The sequence below is a fragment of the Choloepus didactylus genome, chromosome 7 (genome assembly GCF_015220235.1).
Source record: "Choloepus didactylus isolate mChoDid1 chromosome 7, mChoDid1.pri, whole genome shotgun sequence".
In the NCBI taxonomy this organism is placed as follows: Eukaryota; Metazoa; Chordata; class Mammalia; order Pilosa; family Megalonychidae; genus Choloepus; species Choloepus didactylus.
Window position 1 is genome coordinate 45,555,301 of NC_051313.1, and position 14,320 is coordinate 45,569,620.

At 43.3% G+C, this 14,320-nt stretch overlaps 1 protein-coding gene across 1 annotated transcript in view; it reads left to right on the forward strand.

Moving 5' to 3' along the window:
• The first annotated feature begins 2,410 nt into the window (after window positions 1-2,410).
• LOC119540550 (prolyl endopeptidase) overlaps window positions 2,411-14,320 on the forward strand; it is a 109,810-nt gene continuing 97,900 nt past the window's right edge. The window contains exons 1-3 of the mRNA XM_037844642.1: window positions 2,411-2,708; window positions 2,740-3,137; window positions 8,271-8,345. Of these exons, the coding sequence (XP_037700570.1) occupies window positions 2,411-2,708; window positions 2,740-3,137; window positions 8,271-8,345 (771 nt within the window). The remainder of the gene's footprint in view (window positions 2,709-2,739; window positions 3,138-8,270; window positions 8,346-14,320) is intronic.

A 14,320-nucleotide genomic window follows, 5' to 3' on the forward strand; every position in this document is an offset into this window, starting at 1 on the left:
CAGGTGCTATTTCACACTTCCTGATGCTTCTCAGAGACCAAAATACAGAAATAAGTTAAGAATTTTGATGAAAAAAAAAAAAAGTCACACTGGAAAAATATAAGTCTTGGGAGAAAGTAGTCTGAAATGACTGTTCTCCAGAAGTTAGTCAGTAGGTTAACTGGCTATCTGAAAATCTAATTGAAATTAAAGGTGGATTATACAGAAGCAGCACCAAAGGGATCAATCTCTAAGGGGAGCCAACAAGTTGGCACTTTTGTGTGAATTACAGAAATATACCTCTTCTGGGCAGAGGCAGCCCCACCCAATGTAGGATTTGGCAGTGGACAAGGCAAAGACACCCCTTCTTCCAGATAGATGCAGCCAATGTCCCTGTGCAGTGTTACAGGTAGACAGTGGAATGGATTTCTGTCCCTGCTTGCTTCCATAGCTGAGCATCCCTGCGCATTTAACAGAAATCGTCTCCCTTACAACAGGGGTTGAGACAGCCAAAAAGCAGTAAACGATCACAAGCCTGCTTCCTTAGGAGATTACTCTGATTAACTAAATTAGTGTACAGTTTGAAATCACTGCAATAGAGGAGAGGTTGTAGGCTGCCCTGGAGGTCCTTCTGTGTCCCTCCCACCCACTGTCCCAAAGTTCTAGGAGTGGGTTGTTCTAAATTAGAGCAGGAGATCTCACAGTGCTAATACTATAATTCCCCTGGAAATAGTCTGCTGTGACAGAGGTCAAAGAGCCCTCTGGTGTTTATTCCAGAGGTTGCATTCCCATTTTGGAGATGGTTCAAATATGTGCACAAGGTAGAGAATGGGCTTTGGATCAACTGATGAGTTTGAATCTTGGCTCTGTCACTTATTACCTGACTTTGTGCAAATTCTATAAGGTCACAGGGATTCCTCATTTATAAAATGGGCTTTGTTATGAGGATTAAAGGAGACCAAGAATATCAACTACTTGGCAAACACAGGAAGTGCACAGTTACCGTGGCCAGAGGGAAGGGAATGGGTACTATCTTAGTTTTCCTCCCCACTAATCCTCAGGCCCAGTTGTGGACAATCTATTGCGAGTAGCCTATTACAGTGTCTGTGTCACATACATTGCTTTGGCTTTTAGGGCCAAAAAGAGCAGGACACCAGGTCTGACTAAAGAGGAACACAGGATGGTACCTGAGGTTTGTTTTGTACTGTGGGTACAACGCCCATAATTTCTTCTCAGGTCCTGCTAAAATCGAGTCCTGAGGAAGTTCCAACAACTAATGGGTACCCTTGTAGACCATAGAGTCCCCTGACTTTTCTATGAGGAGGCTGACTGTCAGAGTGGTTAAGAATGAGCATTGGCATCAGAGAGATCTGGGTTTCAATTGTTGCTCTATTTTTCACTAGTTGTGCAGTTTTGGGCATGAGTCTCTTTAAGTCCCAGTTTTCCTTACCTGCAAAATGGGGATAATTTTAGTTCTTATCTCAGAGTGTAAATAGGAAACTTTCCTGGCACATAATATGCACTTAATAAACATTAACTATTCTTATTATTAGGAGGTCTGCTGGATCAAGTGTCCAGGGTTGCTCTTAAAGAAACCCCCACAAGTGGCAGAAGGAGGAAGCAATGTCTGGCAATCCCTGTGGCAGGTGATGGCCAGGCAAGACAGGAGGGTGGCTGAGATCAGGAATGCTGGGCTGCAGTGTAACATGTCCCTGTGTTTGTTTGCACCAAGTGTGGCACCAGTATGGGTAGCTCTCCTAGAACTGAGGATTCTCAGGTGGCCCAAGGAGGGTGATCCAGGGACAGATGTGCAAAATGATCATCAAACATCTCACCATGAACAGAAACACTGGACCAAATGTGGGACATGGGTTTGGGACAATAAAAAACAAGAGAAGACACACGTTTACAATAGTTACTGTGTCCACTTAAAATTCAGGACAAAAAGGACTTTCTGGCCACACCCATGCCGTCTCCCAAGACTTTTAAGAGGCCAGAGGTAAGAAACATTCTGAGCACACACTACAGCTCTGATGATGGGACTATATATAAAGCCTCTTTCAGATGGTCCCAGAAAGCAAGACTAGAACACATACTACCACTGGCTCTCGGATGAAGTCGCATTACTATCAAATTTTCATGAGCTTAAGGTCAAGCATCTTGTCTAATATCTTTATTACCCACAGGCACAAGAGTAGATACTCAATAAACAAACATGCTGACAGGAGGGTAAAACGAAAGAGGCAGGGTAAATAAAAGACACTAAACTATTTCCAGCCCACCCGATTTAGCAGTTGATAAATCGCAAATAAGGACGTATTCATTATCCTATCGACACTCCAAAGCACCTTCAAAATCTGGATGCTGAACCACCCGATGCCCACTAGGGGTGTTGGGTGAAGGGAGATGGTTTCCTTCATCGCCGGTCAGCATGACCCATTATTTCTTCCCTTCCAAGTCCAGAGGCGCAGGCAGTGGAAATGGGGCCACCTCAAGCTTCCTGCTCCTAGAACTAGAGAGAGGCAAGGTCTCTCGTTGCCGCCCGTACCCAGCACCGCAGCAGCAAGGCTGGACAAGATGGAGAAATCAATTAATAGGCAACCCTCCAATGTTACTTCTGGAGGGCGGCCCCTGGAGCGCGGCGGTGGCGAGGCGGTCCGTGGAAGGGCTCGGGGGAGAGCGGGAGGGAGGAGGCGTGGTGGCCCTGGCCGGCTTGACTCGGGTCTCCGGTGTATACCGGGCGCTGGGACGCGGCTCCAGCGTGGGTGCGGCGCCTGTGCGGCCTGGCCCACGTGTGCCCGGCCGGCGCGGGCGGAACCGGCGCTCCTGCAGAGGGAGCTGTGCGCCCAGGCTGGCGCACGCAAGGCGCCGCCCGCTCCCTCTTGCCGCCGCCGCGGCCGCTGGGCCCGCCCGCCGGGGAGGGGCTCCCGGCTTCGCCGACAGCTGCTTCCTGCTTCCCGCACGTCCTCGCCGCGGCGCCGCCGGTCCAGTCGTGCGAGCCTTGCTTTCCCGAGAGCCGCCAGCCGCCGCCGCACGCTCGGCCCCTGCGCGCCCGCTCACATCCGTACCCGGAGCCCCGCGCCCTTACGTTTCTCCCTGCCCGCCGTGGCCATGCTGTCGTTCCAGTACCCCGACGTGTTACCGCGACGAGGACCGCCGTGAGTACCCCTCCCGTGCCCACCCCGGCTTCACGCCGCGGGCACCACGCCTGCCTCGCCGGTCGCCGCCTACAGTTCCTCTTCCCGCAGCCCCTCGCCCCCCCGCGCTGCCTCCCTTCCCCCCCACCCCGGCCTTTGTTTGCGAGAAACGGGCCGGGGTCGCGGGGGCTCCTCCCCAGCCGCGGGGCTCCCGGGGGCCGTCACTGCCTCTGCTAGTTGGAGCCTGTGGTCAGCTGTCCCTTGGCCGCTGTTTAATATCAATGAGGTCAAGGGCAGACGCCCTGGTAAGAATGGGCATCTTAAGGGAGTGGGAAGACGGAATGTGTCACTGCTTTTTGACTAGCAGTGGTGGAGGCTCATGCTTAAATATAGTGGTAGGAGAAAGTATGCCTGCTGGTATGTGCAATTGTAGGTGATGTAAAATTTAAAAACACAAGCAAACTTTTAAAACTTCCAATTTTAAAGCCCTTAGGATTCAATCTCATTCATTCGTTATGGAAGCGTTAATTGAGCGCCTGCTTTCCCCTAGGCCGGGTGCTGGGCTTGGGGCACGGGGGATGTCGTGATGAAGACAGAGCCGCTACCCTATGGTGTGGGGAGTGCTGATCCAAGTTTTCTTAAAGGAGAAGAGGAGTTGATACGGGGTGAGGGGAGGCCTTCGACGGAAGAGGGGGATAGCCTTTTTCAGAGTGAGTTTTGACTAGGAGGGGTTAACCGTCTTGTACCCAAGCTGCAGATGAACTCTGGGTAACCTTTGAGATCCGCTGGGTGGAATGCTGGGCAAACACCTTTTATGTGTAAAAATTAATTTGGCATCTTAAGAATTGGATTGAATCCAGATATTGCAGGGGCATGATTCTCTTACTAGTAGCCAAATTCTCAGATGACTTGGAATCAGAATAAAAATATTTTTGTATAATGTAGTTTCAGTTTTTCTGTTTACCTTGACCCGATTCATGCCAGAAACTCTGTGCTTTATAAAGCACATCTCACTTTGGGTTAAAGGTGCTGAGGCCTTACTGTAAAGGACATGATGTTTTAAATTAAGACTTCCAAGTGGCACTTCTGCATTCATAGCTTCTTTGACCAGTGGCCATCTGGTAACCACGTTTTCTCAGTCTGTTCAGCTTCTTGCTTGTTAAATTTACCCGAACAGCACAAGAAACCTTATACCTATGTTTCAAAAGGTTGCTTCCTTTATGTATGGGAGTAAAGTGATGTTGCTGGAGTGGAAAAGAGGATAGATTAAGAAGACCTAAGTGCTAGTTGTGGTTTTGCCACTCATTGGCTGGGTGACTTGGTGATCACTTACCTGATATAGGCCTTTTTGCTCATATATGAAATATTAGGGCTGGCTTGGCTGACCATAGACATCCCTACTACAATAAAAATATTTTCATTCATTCATTCACACAACAGTCTAGCTCTGCAGTGTGCCAGGCTTAGTAATGGGGATACATGCAAATATCTTGGTTTGGGCTTGAGAAACTTAGAGCTTTCAGGATAGACAGAATATAAAAATTACCCATTATGTGGTTTGATAAGTGCATATTTCATTTTTGCTTTGTTTTGTTTTTTAGGAGGGGTGCTGCTTGCTTAGCTTTTCCCCACTGGCTACCAAAATTCTGTAGTTCATTTATCTATTTTTAACAGTTCCTGAAAGGAGTTAAGTGGGGATTTTTATGAAGACATCAAAAAGATTAGCAACAATTAACTCTAAAGGGGATACCATGGATTTTCATCTTCTCCAGTTCCTTGTCACCAAAGAACTTGAGCTAGCCCTAAGCCAGGATAGCCAAGGAGATGTAGCCCTGGTCCAGACTGGCTCTTTCTCTGTGGGATCAGTGCACCTACCCCAGCACTGATAGCTAACTGGAGTATTTTTTTCCTGCTCCAAACACCTGATTTCTAGGTCCTAGGCTTGGCTTATGTATTCGCTCAATCCATGGCCTTGGATTTCTGGGAGGGGCTTGTTTCCAGCATGTCCTGAAGATTGCTGTAGCTCTCTGTCTCTCTTGTTTGAGTATCTTTCAGGCACATGCTCAGCAGTCTCCTGCTGAATTGTGAGGTTGGAGCAGAAAACCCTTTTGGTGGATACTGGGCTGAAATTTGGAAGCCATGACACTTATATAACACCATTGACCATCTGCTGAGAGCGTTGTTGTCAGGAAATTCAGGCTGCTTCAGGGAACTCCCCACTCTGACAGAAGGGTTGTATAGGATGAGATGAGAGCACCGAAGAGAAGGGGTTTCATTTCTACCAGGAAGAGATGAAATATGTAAATAAAGCCTGGATATGACCAGTTGAATAAGGGCCTTGTGACTAAATAAAGCCATGATCTGCAGGCTTGGATGGTTGTGGAATTCCATTTGTTTGTAGAATGGCAGGAAGGCCAGTGTGACCAGAGCGTCCTTTGGAGTGAGGCTTGGCTGGGGGCTGGAAAGATGCGGCCCTGCCCGCTGTGTGTAGGTGTCTGTACTTGATCCTGGATGCAAAGGGGCAGCCCTAGAAAAGTACAAGTAAATATTGAACAGTATTAAACAATACAGTGCTGATGAGGGCTCTATTTTTTAAAGGCCCTTGAGGTTGCAAACTTAAATCAGATGGAAGTATTAGGTACTGCATAACTTGAATTCAGGGGATGTCACCATGAGAACACACCATTTGTAGGGCATGGTTCTGTAAAAGGTGGGGGCGGCTCTTGGGATTATCTTTGGGAGACTCAATTTCTTGTCCTGGTTAAAAATGTCTGGTCAGTCTGCTTCAGATGGTTAGTGCCAGTTCTGGAAAGATGGGACTGTTTCCTTGGGGGTGAATGCCATTCAGGAGGTGGCATGGCGAGGACATACTGGATTCTGGAGTCAGAGTGGGGTGCACCAGCTGTGCACCTGCCGTTTTACACCTGGCCCTGCCCGGCTCGGCTGAGTGATCTGATACAAGGTTAAATCCACAGGCTTTGGGATTAGGTAGAAGTGGGTTACAGCTCTACCACTTTTATTAACTTTGTGACCTTTGTCAGTTGCTTTAGCTCTCTCCAGCTTCAATGTCCTCATCTGGAAAATTAGTTAATAATAACCTCAGGGAGAGAGGCAAATGAGCCAAAGTGGATGAAATCTAAACTGCAATGTTTAGCTCCTGGGGCTTTTGGAGTAAAGCAGATCTGTTGGCCTTTACCCTTACTAACCTCTCTGAGCTGCATTTCCTAATCTGTAATAGGGGAATGTCAACAACCTTCTTTAAAGCATCAGGCACCATGTGGATATTCAATAGATGTTCATTGCTTTGAGTTTAGCACCTGGCAATACCGTCACGTATTCATATGATTGCCATGATTTTTGGTTAATCTGCTTCCTTTTGTAAAGTTAAATTTCTGGGTATACCTCTTTGAGTTTTAGTAATAGTACAATCCAGGAGCATTTTTAAAGTGTCTAATCTGTCCCCACTAGAGGACTATTTGGTTTGGAAAGCAATGGGCAGATTCTTTTGAGTCCCAGATCTGGTTCTGAACAAGGTCTGACTGCAGACATAGTATCCAGTCGTGTCCTTGCCATGACTCCTAAAAATGTTGGATTGGGATATCCTTTGCAATTATACATTTTTCTGATCCTTTGTTGCTTGGGAAAGGAAAGTTGTTACTTTAAGCATTTTTATTACCTTCAACGGTGTGTAAAATGTAAAAGACTTACAGGTGAGAAGGAAAAATAAAAAACTTTTATTCAGTGGTGATATTGAGCTGAAACTTAAAGAAGATTTAGGTAAGGATTGAAAAATATTAACTTTATGAAGACCCATCAGGAGAGGCTTTAGTCTGGTTTTATTTACCCTTGTTCTCATCAGCCCATTGTTTAATAACAGCAATTCCCGAATGTTCCACCTTAATTCCCATTTAGCCAGTTGTGCTTTCCAGGTGTTCTCCCACCTAGCACCAGGTACAGACAGATGCAGACCCCTTATGGAATACCTGGTGTTTTCCATACAGGGAGATTGTTCTCACTTGGGCAACAGCCACACTGAAACTCTGACTAGCCCCAGAGGCAATGTTCAGTTTTTCCATTTCCGAGACAGTGTTTTCTTTCCTCAGGGAATAGCCCCCACCTTCTGGTATTATAGAACAAAGCAAGAAGGAGACTTTAAAAATTCATCTGAGGTGGAGGCAGTCTTCCTGACAACCCACAGGAGAAGCCTTAAACTTGGATGATAGTTGCTGTTTGGAGGAGACGATTGATTGGAAAGATGTGTCTATGTGGTTTCCATTAATTATATTAAGCTTGATGGTATAAGATGGACAGGTTTTGTAACATTTCTACTTTGGGATAATTTCTGTAATCACTTGGAGAGTGGTGAAAAACTGGTTCCCAGATCTCTTTCCAGCTCAGTCACCCAGTCTCTAGGTCCGGTGTCCAGGAGTTTGTGCTTTTGAGAAGCTCCCCAGGTATTTTCTGTTGTCACCCTCTCAGCCAGCCTCTGCTTAGCATACACTGAACTATTTTATTTCTTCAAATATCATGTTAGTCCAAAAGGGTGGTGCTTTCATGCCTTCTTATAAAAAGCGAGAGAAAGCATTTCATAGGATGTTCTTTGCATTCAAGTCAACTTTTTCAGCTGGATTCAGTTAGAGTCATTATACTGGACATTAGTGACTTGATTTTTTGGCAGTTTAAACTTAAAAATACAGTTGATCATCTGATATATCGTCGGATTGTTTCCTAATCGTTAAGCTTAGAAAGAACAGGAAAATAAGTATGTGTGTGGTGGGTCCCTCACAAACAGGGCATTCGTGCATCTCCACTGCATTGTGTAATTCTGTGCTTTGTCCTGACAGCACATTTTCAAGTTTCTTTAGCGCAGCAGCAGGTCTTTGTTTTGTGCTGTACAAACAGAACAGTTTCCTCTTCTGACCTTTCATCTTTCTTCGCTCTCCAGCTAAAACATTCTTTTCATGAAGGGTAGCTTAACACCTTTGGGAACCTGCCAACTTTGGTTCATGTGGTAATTTGGATAGATGTGCTGCCAGTGAGCCAATTGCAGTTTTTTTGTCTGTACCTTTCCTATTTTTCCAGCACATGCAGAAAATATTAATTTCGGTTGGAGTTGGACACTAATGGTCTCATGCTTCATTTTGTCTTTTGCAGGTGCAAGATTATCATGGCCATAAAATCTGTGACCCCTACACTTGGCTTGAAGACCCAGACAGTGAGCAGACAAAGGTTTGTGACTTATAATTAAAGTTTAGTCAGCTTTAGTAACTAAGGCCAAGCCCTAGACATCAGTAACTACCTGCAACTTTTCCTCCTTGGTGTCCTCCTTTTCCACCAAATGATGGTGAGTGTACCTGTTGGTGCCACAACTTTTTGCCAAATGACTTATGGGAAAACAGTGAAAATAGTTTAAGTACCGGAGAAGATCAAGTATCTGTTTTTTGTAATGTTTATGGCTTATAGTAAAACTGATGGACCAACTATTGGACATGAAAGTATTAGAAAGAGAGAGGAGGAGAACTGATTTTTACCAAAGAAAAATGAAAATCTAGACAAAATTAATGTAATGGAAAAAATTGCCAAAAGCATTTTTTTCCCAAATAAAAGAAAACTTCATATACTGAACAAATAAATATCAGGTCATGAAAAACAAATGTTGGTTCTAGATTACTTATTGATTTTAAAGGAATAATGAAAAAAACAGCTAAATTATTTTTTAGAAGTAGTGGGGAGAATTTTCTTCTCTGTCTAAAAACCTAAAGCATCCCTGTTCTTTTAGAGAAAAAGTATTTTGAGGACCCAGGTGAAGTCTCATTTCATTTATGGAGCTATCCTTAAGGGCTGTGTCCCTTGGATATTTTTCCCTTTTAGAGTGCCCAGGTCTTTTTTTGACATTTGGGGCTTGTCATTGATATATGCTTGGTGTGGTTGATTAATTTCCCTTGGGAGAAGGAATAGTGTTTCTCAAGTTTACCTTAAGTTCTTTGACTCTTTTATTTATGTAATCATACTTGCATATTACTTAGTCCATAAGAACATACACACATACACATATATATAAAGTTTCTAGTATGCTTACTATTCCAGAAGTTTATTTGAGCATCTTTAGAATCCCAGAGTACATTTTCCATTAAAGAAAAAAAAAAGTTAAATCCATTCTGAGTAGTTTTCCAGGGCAGCCTCCAAAAGCCTGTATCTAATCTCTTTCTGTACCTTGTAGTTCCTTGCTACCATATATGTCAGTGTTTCTTTGGAGAACTGAATTCAGATTTCCAAATTATAATGCCAAGAAAACATTTGCTCCTGATGTGGACTTGGCAAACGGGATTTGGACTCTTACCTCCTCTCCCCCACTTCCTGGTCAGTAGGGTTGCAGATCCTATCACCTTTATATCCTTGGGAAAGAGCTTGACAAGAGAAGAGCTTATCCAGGGCACAATGCTCTATGCAGGAGGGGAACATGGAAGGAGGAGGAGGTCTCCTGCTCAAGTATAATCCTCCGTCCCCACTTGCTGGCTGGCCTGCTTCCTTTCTACCCTCTGTGACCTGCTGTTTTTGGGGTTTCTCTCCTGCAGAAGCGCTTGCAACAGCGTCGTGCCCTATCCTTTAGATCACCTGAAGCAGGCAACAACGCCACCTCTGAGATTTTTTCCCTCATGGCTTTTACTTCTTGCACAGTCCTACTTTTCTCCCTCTTCCTAATTCCCTTCGAGTCAAGACAAAGGTTTCATGGGTGAAAATGATTGGCATTTGAGTTTTCCCTTTTAAGAAGCATTGAGTTATTAAAGTGTATGACGGGTAGAGATTCAAAATGAGAACCATGGGTAGCTTCGGTCGGGAGCAGGCAAAGGCTTATGTAGCACTCCTCAGATAAGGTAGGAGGAGCGAGGCGCTGCCTTCCCTCCTCAAACTCTGCTAACAAGACTGACTTAACAAATCACTCAGCATTGGGACGGAGCTGAGAAATGAGGGATTGAGCCTGGGAGTGGGAAGTCACTAGCAACTGCATAGACTCTAATGGATAAAAAGCACCAGGAAAGGGAATGAAATTCCTGTGCATCTGTTGGAAAAACTGTCTGCAAAGGCGATCTGATGATTACTTTGTCTGAGGTATTGGATGCAACCTGATTTCTTCAGCCTTTGATGGTGATTTTCTGAGTAATACAGCATGTCAAATGACCCAGCTTTGTTGACGTATTAATAAATGGACACTGTGTTGTCGTTGATTGATAATAATTGGTCCCATGGGTGACAAGCCATTTATTAGTGGATGCCAAGCTCCTAGTTAGTGATCTTACAGTTAGCACTTGATAGAAGCTAATAACATTGGCACATATACTATTTTTTCATGGTATACATTTATTAGAGGCTTGCTATGTGCCAGAGAGCTTATTTTAACCAAGAGCTTTGCCTACCGTATCTCATTTAATTCTCAAACTCTGAAATAGGTAGTTTTATATTCACCCCCATTTTACAGATGAAGAAATTGAGGTACTGAGTGATTGAGAACTTATCCGAGGTCACTTAGCTAGTAAGTGCGGAGCCAGGGGTAGAACCCCAGTAGCCCAGGTAGTTATCATCCTCACCGTTAAATATAAATAAAAGAACAAGGACTGCAGTGTAATAGCTTTAGGGATGCAAGCTCTAGGGCGTTATTCATGTCCGTGCTTTCGTGTGACTCTGTAGGCCCTCGTGCATGGACCGTGAGCTGGCCCCCTACTCCTACCCCAGCCTGTTCAGACAACATTCCTCAGCTGTCAGAGGGGGTGTGAAGCTTATGCCTTCCGTCTGCATTCTGGATACATTCCTTTCTTACTCCTTTCTAAACAGGCTTATAATTGACAAGGGCCAGTTTATCATCTAGGAGATAATGAATTAAATTTTGGTCTCATGTTGAAAAGGTAGTGTGTGTTTTTCTAATAAGATGAAAAGCTGCATGAATATTTTCTACTCATATATATAATATACACAAGGGCATATTAATCATACCTTGGTATAGGAAGAGAAGCTTCATGTAGCCTCCAAGAACAAAGAAAATTCTGCTTGTTACACTGTCGATAAAAACCAGTCAAAAAGTAAGAAATATCTGTGGCTCTTTGATACTAAGATCTAAAATGCTATCTTTGATTTAATCTGGTATTTAATATAGGTTATCCAATTCTGACAGTGCCTGGCATTTAAGGTTTTATCCTTTATAAAAGAATGTCAGAGCAGACTTGTAGTTTAGAAAAATCTCAGAAACGCAGATGGAAGAAGAATTGAATCTGGGTGGGTCCTTTCAACCTGTCAAGGTCCATATAACCCTGCTTCATAGCAAATGTTCCAGATTGTAGAAGATCACACATAGCTCAGTTGATTCTCTGAGGTAAATCCATCCCTGATGTGAAAACAGAGATACTGTTGAGCTATCTTCCCAATAGATATATGCTGCAAGCCACGTATGCAATTTAAAATTTTCTAGTTGCCACATTAAGAAAAGGAAACAGGTGAAATTAAATTTAGTAATGTATTTTAAAATCCAATATATTAAAAATTTACTGCCATGTCAAGATGTAACCAACATAAAATATTGTTAAGATATTTTGCATTCTTTTTCTTGAACTAAGTTTTTTGAAATCTAGTGTATATTTTACACTTACAGCACATCTCAATTCAGACCAACCACATTTAAGTTACTCAATAATCGTATGTGGCTAGTGGCTATCTGATTGGACAATGAAGATATGGACCAACCTTTCTTGTGAATATAGACATAAAAAATAGAAATAAATATTAGCAGGGAAAAAAAGCAGAATTTATCACAGGAATTCAAGAACAGTTTAATATTAATAATTAAATACAGCTATATAATTACTCTAGTTGATATTAAAAAGACATCGGAGAAAAATCCAAAACTAAAAGTAGGAATAATGTTTTAATGTCTTGGCACATCTTCAAAACAGCTTAAACACTAGGCTCGAATATTCTCTGTTGCTACGCTACTATTTTTATATCTTTTGCAAAGCTTTGACCAATACAATAAAACATGACTCAAAATTTGGTAGAGAAGAAAATAGCATTATCATTAATTGTAGCTTATTTGATTATGTATCTAGACAACCTAAGGGAAACAAATGAAAACTTATTAAAATTAATGAGTTCAGTGAAGTGACAAGGTACAGAAAAAATGTAAAATCAGTAGCAGCCATTTGTCCTGTCAGTACTGAGATAGGAACTCATTTGGTAGCAACAACAAAAAGAGAATGAAGAGGAGATTTCAAGCCTACTGGGAGATTAATAATGTCACTGTCAGGAATATGGAGGTGTAGAAAAGAAGCAGCATGGAGTATTATTTGTAATAGTGAAAATTGGAAATAATATGCATTTTCAGCAAATATGAAGTGATTAAGCAGAATATGAGTCTGCTTGATGAAATATCGTGTGTCTATTAAAATGATGGATTATAAAGATTGCTTACTAGCATGAAAATCTGCTTATGGTAGAATAGTAAACAAGAGAAGGATCACAGTGCTTCAAATGATTACAACTTGAAAAAAAAAGTCTTTATAGAAACTATTCTGGAAGAATCTTCACTGTATGAAAATTCAAATTGAAAAAAAAAGATTAAGGGAAAGCTCTGGGTTAAAAGCAACTCTAGTTGTCTATTAAGTATGGTAAGGACCAGAGTGAAATCTCACTGATGTACATGGGACATCAGGGTAACTCTGGAAGTTTTTTCAGCATAAAGTGCCTGAGAGGGAGATTTGCAGTCATTAAAAATGACTGTGGAGATGAGGTGTGATGGTTTTAAGCTGTGTGGACCCCAGAAAAGATCATGTTCTTAAATTTAACCCATTTCTGTGGGCGTGGACCCATTGTAAGTAGGATCTTTGGGTGAGTAGAATCCTAAGTTGAGATGCTACCCAACTCATTCAGAGTGAGTCTTAATCTTCTTACTGGAATCCTTTATATGAGGATAAAAGACAAAGAGAGAGAGGAAAAAAAAAAAAACACACCCAGAGAAGCTGAGAGGACACACAGGAAACAGAGAGGAAGCCACTGAAGCCAGAAGCTGGACTCAACAAATTCCCAGGGAAAAGAGAGACCAGCAGATGTCGCCACGTGCCTGGCCATGTGACAGAGGAGCTGAGGCTTGCCAGTAGCCAGTCTTCAGTCAGAAAGCATCGCCTGTTGATGCCTTCATTTGGACATTTTCACCGCCTCAGAACTAAACTTGTAAAGTCATAAATCCCCATTGTAAAAGCCAACCCATTTCTGGGATACTGCATTCCGTCAGCTTCAGCAAACTAAAACACTAGGCAATAAAACAGGCAGGTCCTGACAGCCATTTAGCCCACATTTCCCATTTAGCAAGCATTTCCAGCTTGTCCTTTGCAGAGTTCAGAAGGAAGTTGGCAGCAGTCTGGCTGCACCCCGACATTTTGACATTATGGTAACTTAAGCCTTCAGTCTACTAATAACAAGGCTCTGCCCACCCCACCCCTACTGTATCCCCCACCCATTGGCATTCACCTGTGCATGTAGACTTCCTAATCTCTAGCTTCCTAAATTTCCCTCTAGTGCATGTACCAGTTTCCCATGGCAAACAAACCTGCGAGCCCCAAGTCCCCACGGTATGCCTTATCTCTTCACAGCCTTTTCCCCTCACAGTCTCCTGGCCTCTTCGAAGATTCCCTGCTCAGATCTTATTTTATCATGGCCTCTCCCTTTGCCTGTCGTAAGCCACTCTACGTGACCCTCAACGTAGCTGAAACTTCCTCTCTCTCATATCACCACTCTCCAAAAGAGCTCCCATCTCTGTGAACGGTTCTCTTTGAGATCAGCAGTGCCCAATTGCCAAATCCAGAGACTTTCAAAAATCAGTGTATATTCTTTGTTGGGAAATGGACTCCATGTCCAGAGGGAAACTTTGGTGTTTAGTGGCAAGGGGGCTGCTCTTCCCTCCAGCCCTGCACTGACCCTCAGGTCCTTGGAGTTTGCTTCAATGCTGAGGCAGCAGTGCTCTCACTCAGATCTCTCTGAGAACAGTAATATCAGCATTATTCTTTCCTGGTCTCTTCACCCATTGTGCTGCCAGTCAGCCCACATTATACCAGTTGCCCCCTTCCTGATTGTTTTAGTTTCCTGGCTTCTGAAACAGATAGCATGCAGTGGGTTGGCTTCAGTAACAGGAATTTATTGACTTACAGTTTTGAGGCCAGACG